Here is an 18,342-nt window from a genome sequence, read left to right as displayed (position 1 = left end):
GGTGAAAGGGAGCCAGGTAGACTGCACGTGAGGGTGCTGTACTGCAGGGTCCTCCCAAATATCGCAAATAAGTATGTAGGATTATTGGATCACAGATGTAATCAATGTTTTATCTGTGTGTGACTCATCTGATAATTCATGAATAGACTGCATGCATTTCATCTTCCTGAAAAATTAAAATATAAACTATTGGTTTTCATTACAAATACTTAGTAACACTTGGGGGAGGGGACTACCAGCAGAGGTGACAGAATCCATAGGCCAGTTGTTTAAAGGTACAATTATTTTTTATTCATTTATTTGTTCATTCTCTTAATAACAGATATTTGGAATCATGCATTCTGTACCAGCCATCTTAGTTCAAAGACCTTGTTGGCAAGAAGTACAGACTCATAGCACCCATAAGCTCCAAATCTTGCTACAAAGTAGAGGGTAGTAATAACATAAAAGAAGGCAGGCTAAGTGTTTGAGTGATTGAGAAGTAAAATTGCACTCAATATGAGTCAGAATTATCATGTGATACTGGGTGAGAAAGTGTAATTTACAGGAAAACTCAATGGATAGCAAGAAACTCAATGGCAGCGAGAGTTTCTCCCATTGGAGACCAAGAGGAAGGTGAGAGGGATAATTGGAGGTAAGGAGCAAAGGGGGAAATAACTCCTAGAAGAGCAGCAGGTCTGGATGGACAGGGGTCCTGAAGCTGGCTCCCCTGACAGCAGCATCCACTGACAACAACTTAGGACCTACATTCTGAGGGAGGGCCTACCTTCCCTCATGTTCAGTCTTTGTCTGGGGGTTTTAACAAACCTTACAGTTGACTCAGATGCATTCTGAAGTTGGGGTGTAGATGACATAGTGGGAGGTGAGGCTAGGGAGATAGAATGGGACAAATAAAGTGAGGGGGAGAGAGAGATCTTATGTAATACTTTTCATTTAAAAAATGACTTCGAAAATGACAGCCTTAGAAATGTGACATTTTATTCAGTGGACAATCACACAGGTAAGGGGAGAGAAGACTAGGGAGACATAACTCACTGATGGAAGGGACTTCTGACTGACTCCCAGACAAGGGGGTGCCAAGGACAAACATCATTTCTGTCACTTGTATCTTCCTGAATCCACGCCCTTTATAGGTGTTAATGTTCAAGAAACCTTGTGGTCAGTCCAAGAGAAGATGGAGGAACCTTCTCATCCCTTCTGGGAGAGTGACAACAAGCTGAGAGTATTGTCTGCCAAAAGAAAGGAGTGATAGCCTTAAACGCTCAGTGATTTTGATGGCTGTGTGTTCCACACTCTCAACACTTGATGATGATGCCAGCACATTGCTCTATCCACCTTCAAAAAGAACCATCATTTGTTAAATAACGTTAAGTACTCTTTTTTCTTTCAGAGCCAAAGACTCTGTCAAACACTTTCACGTCGAATACACTGGGTATTCATTTAAATTTGGCTTCAATGAATATTCAACTCTAAAGGATTTTGTCAAGCACTTTGCAAATCAGCCTTTGATTGGAAGCGAGACAGGTAAGTCATCTTCATCTGGTTTTCACTATAAACAAGTACCTGGGATGTGTGAATGATTTAAGAAGGGTATTATAAGCCAGGTGGCAATGGTGCATGCCTTTAATCCCAGCACTTGGGAGACAGAGCTAGGCGGATCTCTGTGAGTTCGAAGCCAGCCTGGTCTACAGAGTGAGATCCAGGACAGGCATCAAAACTACACGGAGAAACCCTGCCCCCCACCCCAAAAAAGAAGTGTATTATAGTTCATATCTCTGCATGAGAATTTGCTTGGAACCTAGTGACTTCTACTGGACCTAAGAACATTGCATAGTGAGAGATAAGGGATAAATACATCAAAGACCAAGCCCTCACCACAGCCCAAGCTTGCCTAGAACTTGTGTTCCTTCTACCTCATCATCACAAGTGCTGGAATTATAGACATGTACTGCCACACCAATCTAAAGACAACATCTGTGGTAACAACCCCATTCTTGGTACAGCCCATTAGCCCATTAATCCATTAACAATATATTAGATTGATAGTCCATGATGGGGATTAAGCCGAAAGCACCTCTAAAAGTTTGATCTGGTCCTCCTGTTTAAATGTCATAATGGAAATTAAATCTAACAGTAGTTTTGAAGAAGACAACTTATATTCAAACCATAGTATAAACTATGGACTTGACCTTTGAGTACTGTTCCAGGAAGAAGAATAAACGGAAGTTGATTTCAATCTATTTCATACTTGTTACTCTTTAACCTTATGCCTGTGATAGGAAATTGCTATGTTTAGAAACAACTTTTGTATTGTTGTGCCATATGGTACATTAAAAAATATGTATATGAAGAAGGCTGGAGAGATGGCTCAGCAGTTAAGAGCATTTGCTGATCTTGTGGAAGGACCTTGCTTGGTTCCAAGAACCCACATCAGACAGCTCACAACGGCCAGTAGCTTCAGTTCCAGGGAATCCAACGAGCCTCGGGGACATGTGCATGCATGTGGTGCTCATACAAACAAGTGTGCACACATATATGTAAATAAAAATAAATAAATATTTTAAAAATGTAAATGTTAGGATTTCAGCACAGTCTTCATGAAAGCAAGGTACATTCTACAAAGTACGTATCTTCTTAAACTGTATTAACAAATTGTTCATAGTATATTAAAAGCTCACACAGGCAGGAAGAGTTTGAAGCCAGTCTGGTCTACATAGTTAGTTCCAGGCCAGTCAGAACCATATAGTGAGACCTTATCTAGACAAAATTTCTTTAGAATGTTCTATTTTATAATATATACAATAAAGAAAACACAAGTCAGGAAAGACTTTTTTTGCTCCTTATCATTTTAGGCATGGACACTGATAGGAAACTGTGACTGTGACATGAAAATTATATGTTTAGAAACATTTTTTTTTGCAGTGGGTGAGACCCAGAGAACTTAATTTGAAGCATTTTGAAAGGTAAATTTCACATGAAATGCTCACAGCTACAAAATGCTCAATGTTGAAAATGTTGGTTAGAAAGCAGTTTTTATGAGCAATAAATGCCCATATCTGTCACTTGGGTTTCTTACAAAGTTTTAGGACTGCACTTTCATATGACTTGAAAGGATTAAAAATTCCCCATTTCAGTGGTTAGACAAACCACTGAAAATGGAAAATTAATTATATATAATTATAAAATAACTATATATAACTATAAAATAACTATATATATATATATAGTCAGCCAGCATTCCATTGTTGTAACAAATACTAATACCTGAGCTAAATGGATGTGTAAGTAGGGAGGTTTATTTTGTCTGGTGGCTGCAGAGGTTTTAGTCCACGGTGCCTTAACCCATTGTCATCGTGATGGGAACACACAGCAGGGAGAGCCCCTCAGCTCATGACCAGGAAGCAAGTGGCTGAGTCCCATTGACCTAAAACCATCAGTGACCTAACTTTTTCACACTGGTTCCACCTTCTAGGCTAAGCAGGGAGCCATGCCTCAGTACACGGGCCTTTGAAGGACATTCTCTATCCATACTCAAGCACACATTATGCTGGCACTTTAATTACATAACTTCTCTGTCTATAATCTATAAAGTAAGTAAGTCAAAGGTTGCCTCCAAATTTATGGTTTAGAATTCCAGCTTTATTTAACTCTAAATGATGAAAAATCTCAGTTTATCAACAGTGGGAAAACTGCAAGAGCCTATAGCGTGAGATGCTTAGACACATAGCCAATCGCCACGGATCTGTACATGTCAGTTTTCTCGGTAAACTCCTGAGTAGTCTTTCTGGAGGGAAGAGCTGCCACCATTGGTTTCTGCTTTGGCCACTTATGTCACTGGGACAGAGCCCAGTATGAATCAGTGTCTAGCATGGATGAAAGACACACAGAAACCACAAAGCAGTTGCTTCTCTTTATACTGAAAATACCAGGTTTATGGCAGAATATTCTGGACTGAACCTTCAGCTTTAAATCTGTCTTTTTCCTGGTGGAAATCCTCCAGGTCAGCCCTGACAATTCCTTCCATCTTAAACAGCACTTGTCCTCATAAATAAATGTATGTGACGATATTCATTTCCATGGCTACCTTGACCTGAGCAAGCATTTCCGTTTCTCTGGTCCCTGCCCTGCAGCTTTAGTCCCTGTTTATGTTTAACCCACACTGGATTTTATTCAATTCTTGGTCTCTAGAAATGGAGAAGAGTGTCTTAAAGCCTGGTCTTCATTTCCACTACCTCTCTTTTGTCCCTCTCTATATTTGTTAACTTAGAATTTGTGCTTTTTAATCTGAGGTGTAGGTGTGTGAGGAAATAAATATCTGATGTAATGGATATTTATGAGGAATCCTGTAGTCGTCAAAACCATAATCATTGTCTGCCCACATTCTCCCCAAGCAAAGTCAGTTTTGTCATGTAAACTTCTAGACACTGTTTAAATCTCTTTTTGGTTCTCTGTGCTCATTACTAGACTTCCTCAAAATTAGGGAAAGGTGCACCTCATCCTGCCTTTGGGCAGATCAAGGCAGGCAAAGAGCAAGGTGAATGTAGGGTATTTTGACTGACTCTTTCCCAGCACAGTAGGTCCACCTTCACACTGCGTTTGGAGCAATATACAGCCTCCCTATAAATACATTATCCTGACTAGAGGAATCTCATGGCCAAGTGTAGTGGTACTTGTAATTCTAGCACTTGAGAGGCTAAGGCAAGAGGGTCACAAGTTCAAGGTGAGCCTGGGCTACACAGCAAGGTAGAGGGTAGCCTGGATTGCATAACAAGACCCTGGCTCTAGAGTGAGCTGTGTGTATATGATTAATGTGTTGGGATTTAAAATTAGAGTTTATAGCGTGGTTTCTCCAAAGTTAGAATTTTCTGGGCATTATTACTATGGCTCATGTTTTAGGAAACTAAGATTGTTATCCTGTTTACTGGCTGTCCTCTCTTCTATGCACTGTCTGATAAACAATTGCTGCCCTTAGAGCTTGATTCAGCTGATGGATGAGAACACTGAGTTAGAATACATTCATTCTCCTTGCTTATCTGTCCCCACCAGATGAAGGCAAAGCCACTAAGGCTTGTCCAAGGGACAAAACCCATGACACTGGAGTGATCTAATCTGCCCTCAGTGGGAGGAACAGGCTTCCGGGGAACAAGATCGTGTGCTGAAGTCACAATGACTGTTAAGCCTGGAAAGGCTGCGAAAGTCACAGAGTCACCACTGTGGCCATGACGGGTGGTGAATGGAAAGCAGGATGCCACCTTCTAAAAATAGCCCTTTTCTTCTTGTTCACTTATGTATTGGCTCCTGGTGGGCACGGATGGTGGTTCACGCCTATAATCCCAAGTTCTAAATCTGCACGGTTGCATGGCAAGGCCCACTCTCAAAAAATAAAGCAAATATATATATATATATTAGCACCTGATATTAGCTCTGAGTGATCAGGAGACCCTGAGCTAAACTTCTCAAGATTTGAAGAGGAGCACAGAAAAACTACTTGATTGCCCATTGAACAAGGCCTTTCCAGATTCTTTTCTCTCAGTCTTCCAAAATCAGAACTAAAATTCAGTATTTTAGGTCACTGCTGTTATTTAGTCCCAGGCCCAGCTTTGCCCTGCAGTGCCTAAGAGCTTGCATTTATAGTTTGAAGTCTATTTTATTAGATATTAGGATAGCTACACCAGCTTGCTTCTTAGGTCTATTTGATTGGAGAGCCTTTTCCCAGCCCTTTACTCAGAAGTAGTGTCTGTCTTTGAAGTTGAGGTGTGTTTCTTGTATGCAGCAGAACAATGGATCCTGTTTTCTTACCCATTCTGTTAGTCTGTGTCTTTTTGTAGGTGAGTTGAGACCATTGATATTGATGGATATTAATGACCAGTGATTGTTAGTTCCTGTCATTTTTTTGTGGTCATGTTGCGTTTTCCTTCTTTGGTATTTGTTGGTGTGGGATTATCTATTGCCTGACTTTTCTTGGGTGTGCTTAGATTCTTTAGGTTGGATTTTTTCCTTCTAGGGCTTTCTATAGGGCTGGATTTATGGATAGGTATTGTTTAAATCTGGTTTTATCATGGAATATTTTGTTTACTCTATCTATGGTGATTGAGAGTTTTACTGGGTATAATAGTCTTGGTTGGCATCTGTGGTCTCTTAGAGTCTACATAACATTTGTCCAAGATCTTCTAGCTTTCATAGTCTCTATTGACAAGTCTGGTGTTATCCTAATGGGTGTGCCTTTATATGTTACTTGGTCTTTTTCCTTTGCAGCTCTTAATATTCTTTCTTTGTTCTGTATGTTTAGTGTTTTGATTATTATGTGGCAAGGGGATTTTTTTTTTTTAATCCAGCCTATTTGGTGTTCTGTAAGCTTCTTGTATCTTCATAGGAATTTCTTTCTTTAGGTTAGGAGAGTTTTCTTCTATGATTTTGTTGAATATATTTGCTGTGCCTTCTCCTTCCTCTATCCCTATTATTCTTAGGTTTGGTCTTTCCATGGTGTCCCAAATTTCTTGGACATTTTGTGTTACAGCTTTTTTGTCTTTAGTGTTTTCTTTGACTGACGAATCTGTTTTCTCTATTGTTTCTTCAGTGTTAAAGATTCTGTGTTCCATCTCTTGCATTTGGTTGTCTATGCTTGTTTCTGTAGTTCCTGTTCATTTAATCAGAATTTCTATTTCCAGCATTCCCCCAGTTTGTGTTTTCTTTATTGTCTTAATTTCAATTTTCAAATCTTGAATTGTTTTCTTCATCTGTTTAATTACTTTTTCTTGGCTTTCTTTGGTTTCTTCCAATTTTTTATTTGTTTTTTTCTTCCATTTCTTTAAGGGAATTTTTTATTTCCTTTTTAAGGGCCTCTATCATCTTCTTAAAGTCATTTTTAGGATTGATTTCTTCTGCTTCTTCTGCCTTGGTATGTTCAGGTCTTGCAGGTGTAGAATCGCTAGGTTCTGATGTTGTCATATAGGTCTTTATGTTGTTGCCTGTATTTTTGCACTGGCGTCTACTCATCTCTTCCTCTGCTCGGTGTAGGTGGTGTCTGTGTCTGAAGGTGCCTCTCTTGTTCTAATTGATAGTCTTAGTCCACTAGGAGTTCTTGGTTAAATTGGTGCCATTGGGCTCTGTTTCTTTGGGAGCAGCTTAGTCCAATCAGTGTTAGTGGGTTCTGTCTTAGGGAGCAGTTGTTCCCAGTTGGTGCAGGGTGTGCTTATGGTTTCAGTGGTTGTTAGGTTCATAGGGGTTAGTTTTTTTGTTTGTTTTTTGTTTTTTGAGGTGTTTTTTTTTTTTTTTTTTTTTTTTTTTTGGTGGGGGAGCAGGAAAGGTAGCTGTCTGGTCCCTGGGACTCTGATGGGTAGGGCCTACGGGCTAGAGACCTGATCTGCCAGTCCAGAGATGGGGGCTTACCTGTTCCCAGTTGGTGTAGTGTAGACTTATGATTCTGATGGTCTGGTTCGGTGGCTGGGTGGTGCCTTCTTTTGTGTTCTCAGGTCATGTTTTGTTCATTCATCAACTCCTCAGCTGATCTTGTTTCCTCAGACTGCAAACTATAGGATTCTGAATCCTCTCCCTGATGGATCTCAGCTGAGCAGGTTGTTCAGTAGGGTAATCTCACCAACACCCCCAAGTTGTTGGGTTTCGCAGGATCAACAGCTGGGCCCTGGGTTGGCCTCAGACAGGGTGAGATCTGTTCTGATGGCGTCCCACCACTAGCCACAATCTTACCTCTACAACATCCTCAGCCTCAAGAGCGAGCATGCATTTATAAAGAGACTTTTTCCTTGGCTTAGTGGAACAGGCCTTTAATTTTTTTTAACAAATCAGAAGACTGAGGCAGGAGAATCTCAAGTTCAAGGCCAGACTGAGAAACTTAGCAAGATACGATCTCAAATTTAAAAAATAATACTAAAGTTAAAAAAGGTGGGGAGTCTGGATCTATAGTTCAGAGGTTCAGTGCTTGCGAACATGCACAGTGCCCTAGAGGGAGGTGACACAGGTGGGAATACTACTACCTCTGAGGACAATGGGATGAGCCAAATAAAACAACACAAACTTCACATTTGTTCTCTACAGTGGTAAACAGCTTCAGTAGGTGATACCTGAATACTCAGTTGGAGGTCACAAGAAAACCTATCTTAAAGATATGTGAAGATGTTGGTCCAAAGGGACACATTTTAAGTGCCTATTTTCTTCTTTTTCCCTGTTCTCTATTCCTTAAGCACTTAGAACTTGTGCTTTTTAATCTAAAGAACATGGCTCCCTAAATCACACCTAACGTCCCACCAACTGTGTGGACTCTAGAATTCTAACTTCCAGGCATCTCCATTAGCATTTATATTCATTCAAGTTCTTTGTGTCAACATCCACGAACACTCTAAAGATGTTTCTAATCCTCAAAACCTTATCATTCCTAAGTCCACAATAGAGCTATGCAATGGACTCACTTGCTTCTCCTCCACCATATTTGATAGTTGTACATTTTTATTACTCACATGTTTTAAATGATCTTATTCTTCATATTAGCATAAGCTCATGAAGATAGAGTTGTTGTAAGTTCTGTTTCCTAATATATCCTAGAACTTGAAAGAATAATGCGTCATTTTCTCAGCATGCCATGAGTGTGCATGGGGTGGGGTGGGTAGAGAGGTGGGGGGGGTGAGGGAGTGAGGGATACCTCACAGTACTCAAGCACTCCTGACAATTCTAACCAGCAAAATTTATCCAAAGCATAATACAGACTTATGCTCTTGTGTTCTGTATCTACCTGGTGGTGATTATATCCAGAGTCTGCCTTTCATTTGTCATGGATGATATCTAAGAAGTCTATTCCTTCTAAACAGCACTCACTAGACTCAGGTGTTTAAAAAACAGCTTTAGTATAGTTAATATAGTATATAATATAACTAATTTTTACTGAGTCTTCCTCTAATTAGCTAAGTTTCATGCATAGTCACAAAAATGTAGATAAAATATAGATAAAACTGATATTTATACTGAAGTATTCAAGTATTAGTAAAACAAAAAATGGCCTTTTCTCATATTTAAGTAGCTTCCAGTGAACACTATCATTGTACATTTGTTTGTTTGTTTTTAATAATTCAGGGTAACTTTAGTCATCGAACCCACATAGGAAAACATGCAGCATGCTCCACGTCAGGTCCCTGTTTGTGACTTCCCCAATCGGTGCAATGTAGGAGACCCTGTATGGTTCTTTCCCAAATGTCACATTTCCACTTCTGTCTTTTGCTTTGATGTGGGCATGCCCAGGCTTTTGGTAGACGTTGCAGTTCTTATTATTCATCTGTGGTACCAGCTGTCTCCCCGAGGCAGTGCTTGAAGCGTAATGAACATGAATTTAAAAATTGTGTGTGCTATCTCTGGAAGGAACTTAATGGACAACTTGGAATTTTGCCAAATCACAGCCAGACATCACTTCCTCCACTCATGCTGGCCGGACATTACTGTTTTATAGTTAGTCAATGAGGTGTGTTTGCAAATAACCCACATTGTGGACTGTTTATAGGTTCCAGATATTCGGCTCAGGGGTTTTCACACATATCAAATTATTTAATCTTCCCAGCTTCCCACAGAACACATGTAGTGACCTCATTTTCAGATGAGGAAATAAAAAACAGAGGTTTTAAGTTACTTACGTGCATCTGACCCTAACCCTCAGAGCTGACATTGGAGTTCAAGCTAAGTATGGTAAGGAACAGGTACTTTCCAGGCTTGCTACGTGATGGAGACCTATTGTTCTAAAAAAGGTGGATCGGTTTCAACTTCTGCCTTCTGTGTTGTGGCTGTTTGCTCTGTATTTAAGTGAAATGCCATTTGAGAGATGTTTAAGTATTTTTTTAATCACATTTACTTTATTATTTATTTATTTATTTTCAGTGCACATGTGGAAGTCAGGGGAGAACTTTCTGGAGTCAGTTCTCTCTTTCCACCATGTGGGACCCAGTATGAAACTCAGGTCATCAGGTTTGGCAGCAAGCACCTTTACCCACTGGGCCATCTCACTGGCCATCGCATTCATACTTACACTAGAGAATAAAATATTAAAGCATAAAAAAAAAAACCTGCCCAGAAAGCATCCAAAAATAATAGGCCTGACTGTTCATCTTTGAGAAAGGACATCAAGCTTCCTGAGTAACTAAATGAGGCAAACACAAATGGAAAGATGAGTGAAGGTACTCTGGAGAGGGAAGTGGGAAGCAAAGTGAAAGGAGACTGGGAACAAAGTCCGTCAAGGGAATGTCATAGTTATGCGGGGCAGGAGATGCATTGGTCACAAAGCTTCTCATCATCTTCCTCCCACTTTGGGACCCGTGTGTTCTAATTGCTTTCCAGGCAGTTAGAAATGGAAGGTATCTTGGGACCATTTAATTTCTCCTTTACAAATGAACAAACAGACCCGATGAGAAAAAGAAAGCAAATATCCACATCCCCATTCCTCAAGCTGCCTCCAGAGGAATCCATTTCTTCCAACCTTGATTTATCCATGCCAACTCCTGACCACAATTGAGAGCAGTTGGTACACAGCAGAGATTCCCATGGCAATGACACCTGAGGCAGGAAGTAACTGTGGCGTGATGGGCAGACCCATACACAGACTGTCCATTCCTCCATAGCTTCTGCCATTTGACAACCCCGTGTCCTCAGGCACATAATACCACGTCTTCGAGCTTTGACCTTGGTTTCATCATCAACTAAAATTGCCAGTTCATACTTTGCTGCCTCCTTGTGAAGACAGAATGACTTCAGATGTAAAAGACTCTCAGAATGATTCTTGACGCAAGCATTCACCATTATGACTCATTCACTAAACCCCTTAGTGGCCATTAATTCTGTCAGATTCACGGCAAGAGCCGTGAGTTCTTTGGTCTGGCATAAAACAATTGATGACAGATGTGTCCATCAAAAGTTTGTAATGTCTCCTCAGGTTTTAAGCCCCAGTGCACTCGTATGTGTGGTAGACTCAAGGGACCGCTCCAAACCAAGGGATCAGAATAGAAACTTCTGCCCTAGCTAACTAGTCTACTGGCATTTTCTTAGTGTGTTTCTTTCTGGGAGGCTAAAGCTGCTATAGTTGTAAATGAATACTGGCTCAAGTGTGTCAGGCAAGCACCAAGGCAGATAGGAAGAAGAACTGGACTGTTTTTTTTTTAAAGATGTATTTATTTATTATGTATACAGTGTTCTGCCTGCATATAACCCTGCAAGCCAAAAGAGGGCGCCAGATCTCATTACAGATGGTTGTGAGTCACCATATGGGTGCTGGGAATTGAATTCAGGACCTCTGGAAGAACAGTCAGTGTTCTTAACCCCTGAGCCATCTCTCCAGACCCTGGACTGTTCATCTAAGACCCTCACCCCTAAGAAGCCACATCCCACTGGCAGGGACAGAAGAACACATGTTGACAATTGCAAAGTTATTTTCTGAACCCCAGAGTGGTAGAAACAAAACGTGGGTGCCTATTATCTCATATATTTAATAAGTATGGATTAAGTGCCAGTCACCAGACAGACACTGCTAACCACTGATAAGATAGGGAGGTGAATTAGATATTATCCTTTAAAAATTATTATTTTCTGTGTGTGTTTGGCCTGAATGTATGCCTACACCACAAGTGTGCCTAATGCCCATAGAGATCAGAAGAGGTCATTAGATCCCCTGGAACTAGAGCTACAGATGGTCGTGAGCTGCCATGTATGTATGTTCTGGGAACTAACCCAGGTCCTCTGCAAGAGCAATAAGTGCTCTTAACCACTAAGTCACTGCTCTAGGCCCCTCCAAAACCATTCTTTGTCTCAAACACTTTATGGTCCAGCTGGGAGACCTAACAAGCTAACTTGAGTACATAAAATAAATGTGAAAATTAAAGTTTCCAAAACAATACCTGAGGCCTGAGGCCATTCCTGTCTTTTTTTTCTGAATTTCATCTAGAGTTCATTTAGAGTTCTATCTAGAGGAGTCCCTTAACACAATCATGGTAATGGGTATGGAGTTATAGATGTAACATAAACTCCGTTATCCATCAGGCCATCAAATTAGAATGCCTATGTTGGTCCAGCTCTGATCATCTGAAAAATGTACCTCTGCTGAGCACATCTGAAGCCAGGCTTCATATCTGTGGCAGGAAGCAACCTTCATGAAGTTCAGAAACTGAAGTGAAACTTGGAACCAAGTGGCCAGGACAGTTTCTGATCTGCTTCCGTCTGGGTCCTCTGCCATGCCCCCCACCCCTCCACATGCACCTGCCTCCCCATTGCTTTTCTTCTGACTCTTCAGACCAAGTCCTGTGGTCCTTTGTCTAAGTTCACCAACCCAGAGTGTCTTTCCTGTAGAGTGAAGACACTGTCTCAGGGTGGAAGTTATGAGTCGTGCATCTCTAGCTGGCTAAATTAAAAAGCACTGGAGTACAGGGGAAGAGGAAATACTTTAGTACATTTGCCCAGAATGCAAGGACAAGCTGAGCAAGAGAGCAACGGGAACCAGCTCAGCAGTCACAGCCAGTCCTAGGCTGTCAGTGATGGACATGTCTGCAGAGGCCTAGCCCCACGCTTCTCAAAAATGGGCCTCCAGCAATGTTTGTGAAGCCAGGAAATAGCACTCAGCCTCTACTGAAGTTGCTGAGCCTTCTTTCCAGAAGAAGAACTAAATGAAGTGAATCCAATTAGTTCACGCACACACACACACACACACACACACAAACACACACACACACACACACACACACACACGGGGGGGGGGGGTGAGGGTGGCGGGGAGAGAAAGAGAGAGAGGGAGTGAGTAATGGAAAGAGGACTTAGAATGTGAGGCCAGGGAGATGGCCCGGCAGTTAAAAGTGCTTGCTCCCCTTGCTGAGGGCCAGAGTTTGGTTCCAAGCACCCATTTCAGGCAGTTGAGCTGCCTGTAACTCCAACTCCAGGGGATCTGACACACTCTGACCTCTGCAGATATGAGCATGCACACGCACACATATACAGATGACAGACAGACAGAAGGACAGACAGACAGACAGACATCAGCATGCACAATCACACAAATGCAGATGAACAGACAGATAAGCACACACAGATGGACAGACACACACACCCACAAATAAATCTTTTAAAAAAGTCCAAGTTATCAAAAATTTAGTCATTAGAGTTTCATTTAAGGACTTTTAAAGGTTCTTTATCAAAGAACAATATCTGTTTTGTAATCTTTCTGCAAACACCCTTTATCTGGTGCACAGCTCAGCCTGGTGGAGGAAGTGTAGCTGTTTGCACTAGTCAGGGGAAGAACAAAAGCACAGAGGACCTGCACTAGGGCAGCAGGTACAGAGGGGTGGGGGCGGGGGCGGGGCAGCCCAGCCTGGTCTTTGCTGCTGAGGCCAGGGATCTTTCCACAGTGCCAGACTGGCTGCCTGGCATACCGGTGGAGGTGTTTCTTGGTGATAGGACACTAGCACTGAGCTCATCCAGCATCTGCAGAGGTGAGCCGTGTTTGCACAGCCCCCGAGCCTGCTCAAAAGCTGCTCTTGGTTTAGATGCCTCTGCTTTCATTCTGACTCGTGCCCCACATGTGACTGATGGATTCTCAGAAAGGGTCCCAATGATTAAAAAAAAGAAGAGAAGAAGACGCACAGACAAAGTGCGAGAGCAGGACTGTGCCCTCTGATAACCGCCCAGCCATTGGCCATTGTGAGCCCGGGGCTACTGATGTGAATGGGATACACAGAGGGGCCCGGATGCTCAACTTCTCAAAAGCAGCATCAGAGACCCTTCCTTTGTCTTTTCTACCCTGCCCCCCATGGTGTGGCGGCCAGGGTATCTGATTTGACAGTCACTCATGTCAATATAAGCACTGGGCAGTGTTTTGGAGGGTATAGTTATCATTAACATTCTGGGCCTTTGCACCACCCAGGAGGAATTCTGCTGTCACTATTTGCTCCTCTTTTGCCCCAATTTGATGTCTATCCTTTCTACAGTTTTTTCAACTCGTTTCAAAGATGACCACCTGTAGAGACTGTCACACACACACCCCTTCCCACCTTCTGTCTCCTGCCCTTCTTTATTCATTTGTTCATAATGCATCTTGTACCAGAAATGTATTGACCTTGTGCTTCTGGTCCCTGAATCTTGACTGCCATAGTAAGGGCAGGTACCCTGGGTCTGCTGTGGTGGCCACATGGCCAACACAAGTATTTGGCACAGAGCAAAGCAAATCACCTAGTGATTGACTTACTTATTTCCTTCAGGTCTTGTCTAGTCCTGAACAGAGCTGCTATAGAAAAGACCTCGTTAAAATAAAAAGCAAGCTGGGCGGTGGTGGTGCATGTCTTTAATCCCAGCACTCGGGAGACAGAGCCAGGTGGATCTCTGTGAGTTCAAGGCCAGCCTGGGCTACCAAGTGAGATCCAGGAAAGGTGCAAAGCTACACAGAAAAACCCTGTCTCAAAAAACCAAAATAAATAAATAAAATAATAATAATAATAATAATAATAATAATAATAAATAAAATAGAAAGTAAGAAGGAGGTCGGAGGTAGAGCTCTTGCCTAGCACATCCAAGACCTTCAATGTGATGTTTAACAATCTCACCCCCACCCCAGAAAATTAGCAAGAAGCCAGTGCAGTAGAGAAAATGAACAAGACTCTGGCTTCCTTTGTAGTCAGTTTCTAGTTTCTGACTTACTGATCAGTTAGGGAAGTGTACAGAATGGGAAATGTCAAAATGCTGAGTCAGAAGTTTTCAGAGCCTCTGAATGATGTTCCCAGGGCCTGCTTGTCTGGGCTGAGTCTCCTTTCTGCCTGGCCCCCTCTTCTAGATGGAAGTGGAAGCAAGCAAACAAGCTTCTGTCTGCTCATGCCGTACCCACCCAAGTCCCAGGCTTCCTTGGGGGTGCTGGGAGAACATGGGGAGAGGGCTGGGAAGCCCACTGACTGGTGACGTTTGTTTCAATGCTGCTGTGCGGTAAGGGCAATAGCACAGACCTTTCCCGGGGCCTTCTGCTTTGTCTGCACGGCTTTGTTCAAGTTCACTTCTGGTTATTGCTAAAGGCCCAGCTCAACCATCAAGCTTCTTGTGGAAGCCTTGCTGAATATCGCACGTGGTCCTCATTACTCTAGGATCTCATCACCCTGTTCTTTTAAATGACTGCATTGATTACTCATCTACATCATGTCATACCTCTCTGCATGCAAATTATGTGCCTTGTGTGAAGTCGTCACCCTCTAGTGCTGAGAAGATGAGTAAGCACGTGTGTGTAACGATAGAGGGGTGGGGAGAAGGGTCAACTGGGAGAGCACTTGCTTCACAAGCCTGGTGACGTGGTTTTACCCCTGGAGTCCCATAGTGGAAGAAGAGAACCGACCCCGAAAATGACCTCTGACCTCCACATATGACACACATACGCACAGACCAACCAACCAACCAACCAACCAACCAACCAACCAACCAATAAATAGACTTTACAATCCAGCCAGTTACCTAGCTGACATTTGGATCTTCCCTTGGGGCCATATTGGATTATATGTATATGTACGTATGTATATTTCTGTTTTCATTCAGGGACTCTGATCGTTTTGAAACATCCCTATCCAAGAATAGTGGAAGAGCCTTCCATTTATGAATCAGTCCGGGTCCACACAGCAATGCAGACAGGAAGAACAGAAAACGACCTCGTGCCCACTGCACCCTCTGTAAGTGCCCACCATGCCCTTCACTGAATGCCATCGAATGTAGCAGGAACTAGTTCATGGGCTCATAGAACAGTCTAGCTTGGAGCCAGCCTAGTGGCCCAGTCATAATCCCAGCTCGTGGGAGTTGGAAACTTGAGAGTTGCTATGAGTTCAACCCCAGGCTAAATAGAGAGTTCCTTGTCAGTCAGAGCTGTCTTGAAGGGCCCTGTCCTGTACTGAAAAGCAAACAAACAACAACAGTATATTCTAGAGGGGTATAAAACTTGTAAAGTAATACAATATTTGAAGGCTATAAGTCAGTTCCTCTGGCCCAAGGAAAATTAAGAAACAACAAAAACCAACCCCACGAATGCTTTGGCTGAGTGTTTGCTCCATGTTTCAGTGCTTGCCTGGTATCGTGAGGTCCTGGGTCCCATCACCAATAGAACACACACTCACACACATACACACACACATACACACACACACTCACACACATACACACACACATACACACACACACTCACATACAAACACATACACACATACACACACATACACACACATACACACACTCACGTACAAACACACACACATACACACATACATACACATATACACACACACTCACATACAAACACATACACACATACACACACATACACACACACTCAGATACAAACACACACACATACACACTCACATACACACACATACACACACTCACATACACACTCACATACACACACACACACACACACACACACACACACACGTAATGGTGAAATTATTAAGGCCAATCCACGTAGTTAAAAGGGAGGTTTATTTTGTGGCGTAACTTACAAATGAAGGGATAGGTTGCAGGGTCTGGGAAAGGTATGGCGCAGTCCTGCGGTGTTCTCTGGAGAACTCTGCTCGGTCTATCCTCCAGCATCCAGGGTCCCGGAACCAAGAGAGACCTCTCCTCTGGATCCTGGGTCTTCAGCCTCCTCCCTCCGCCCCGCCTTGTGGGCGTGACCATTACCAAAAGCCTCAATGGGGGTTGGAACTTCCAGGCCAAGGCTGGGATGGCTACCCACTACACACACACACACACACACACACACACACATACACACGGGGTGGGGGGATGCCGTAGCGATAGGATTTAGAAACTTAGAAAACATCGTTGAAATGTCTCTCTTTAAACAGCCAGACAGGTTTGTGGTGGAGGAGATGCTCAGAGGCGCTCCCGGCATCCACTAAGCAGTCACTCTTTGACCAGCTGCTTACAACTCAGAAAAACAATTTCTTTTGCAATTCAGCCATCTGTGAAAGAAAAGCCTTCTCCAACTTCACTGTAAAACTTGGGGTGCAGCTGGGCATTGTGGCACACACCTTTAATCCCAGCACTCAGGAGGCAGAGGCAGGAAGATCTCTGAGTTCAAGGCCAACCTGGTCTACAAGAGTGAGTTCCAGGAGGGCCAGGACAACATAGAGAAACCCTACATATTTTTTGAAGTACCAAAAAACAAAACTTGGGGTGCTATTTTTCTAGCCTTCATTCTTCCCTGACTGGCACCGACAGAAAGTATGCATACTTGTTTGCAGCATGAGCCTCCCCCCACTTTAGCATGAGTGTTACAGAATCACTCATTGCTCCTCCCAGAGTCCGTCCATGGATGTTCTGTGAGCCACAGTCTGTAGGTTCCTCCTAGACCCCTCCCTTCCCATCCTCACAGTTGTACTTGCTTTCTCTCCCTGGAATGCTGAATACTTCTAGTAGGAGAAATCTCAATTTTTGCAAATGATAAAAATGGCAATGTTTGAATAAAACACCAGGAACCAATCCTACACTTGGAAAACAGCCACCTGCATTTATTCAGCGACCAACCATATTAAAACAGATGCCGCCTTCCTATCCCCGAAGAGATTTTCCTCCCTATTCTGTTGCTAAAAACAGCTTCCTTGTATGTACCACATTGGGTGTGATGGTATGGTCTGGTAATTCCAACATCAGGGAGATTAAATTTGAGGCTAGCCAGGGTTATGTAGCAAGATGCTGTGCCAATAAAAGAGGAAGGAAGGCTGGATTTGACTCGGTGGATAAAGCACCAGCCACACAACCTGAGGACCTGAGTTAAGATCCCCATGGCCGTGCAAAAGCAAGACTCAGTAACACACACGTCCATGTTCCCTGTGAGAAGGTGAGAGGCGGAGGCAAGGGAGCCTCTGGAAGCCTCAAGTCCGGCTAGCCTGGTGTATGTCTCTAAGGAGAAAGGAGAAGATACTCAAGGTTGCACTTTGACCTCCATGTACATGCTATAGCATGTACATGCACATATGCATGCACACATGTGCAGCATATACACAGGAATAATTACTTGTGTGTTTTTGTAACCTGAATAGTTAATTATATGCCTTATTTTTTAACATTTTGCTACAATCCTCAAAAATTGGTTAAGAAAGATGGTGTGTGCATGTGCGCGGGAGGAGGGGGCTTTGTTAGAGAGCGAAAGGAAGCCTCAGATGTTAGAAGTGGAGAAATTCAGGAAAGCACAGTGAGTGACACATGTTCCAGACCAACACCTACTGTCTGCTCAGTTCTTGTTTTCTATTTTCTAGCCAGCCAGTTCCCTTCAGTTTCCTCTTTCCCCATTCTTAGCTCTGTACCCATCACAAAACCCCATCTCTATCAACTGGCTGCTTCATT

At 42.7% G+C, this 18,342-nt stretch overlaps 1 protein-coding gene across 1 annotated transcript in view; it reads left to right on the top strand.

The window, feature by feature from the left end:
• The window catches only part of Dapp1 (dual adaptor of phosphotyrosine and 3-phosphoinositides 1), a 48,582-nt gene that overhangs the window by 18,411 nt on the left and 11,829 nt on the right, over positions 1 to 18,342 (top strand). Inside the window, exons 3-4 of the mRNA XM_036191469.1 lie at positions 1,391 to 1,524; positions 15,541 to 15,671. Of these exons, the coding sequence (XP_036047362.1) occupies positions 1,391 to 1,524; positions 15,541 to 15,671 (265 nt within the window). The remainder of the gene's footprint in view (positions 1 to 1,390; positions 1,525 to 15,540; positions 15,672 to 18,342) is intronic.

The sequence above is a fragment of the Onychomys torridus genome, chromosome 6 (genome assembly GCF_903995425.1).
Source record: "Onychomys torridus chromosome 6, mOncTor1.1, whole genome shotgun sequence".
Taxonomy (NCBI): Eukaryota; Metazoa; Chordata; class Mammalia; order Rodentia; family Cricetidae; genus Onychomys; species Onychomys torridus.
The sequence above is the reverse complement of the archived record's forward strand: the minus strand, read 5'-3'. Positions and strand labels throughout refer to the sequence as shown.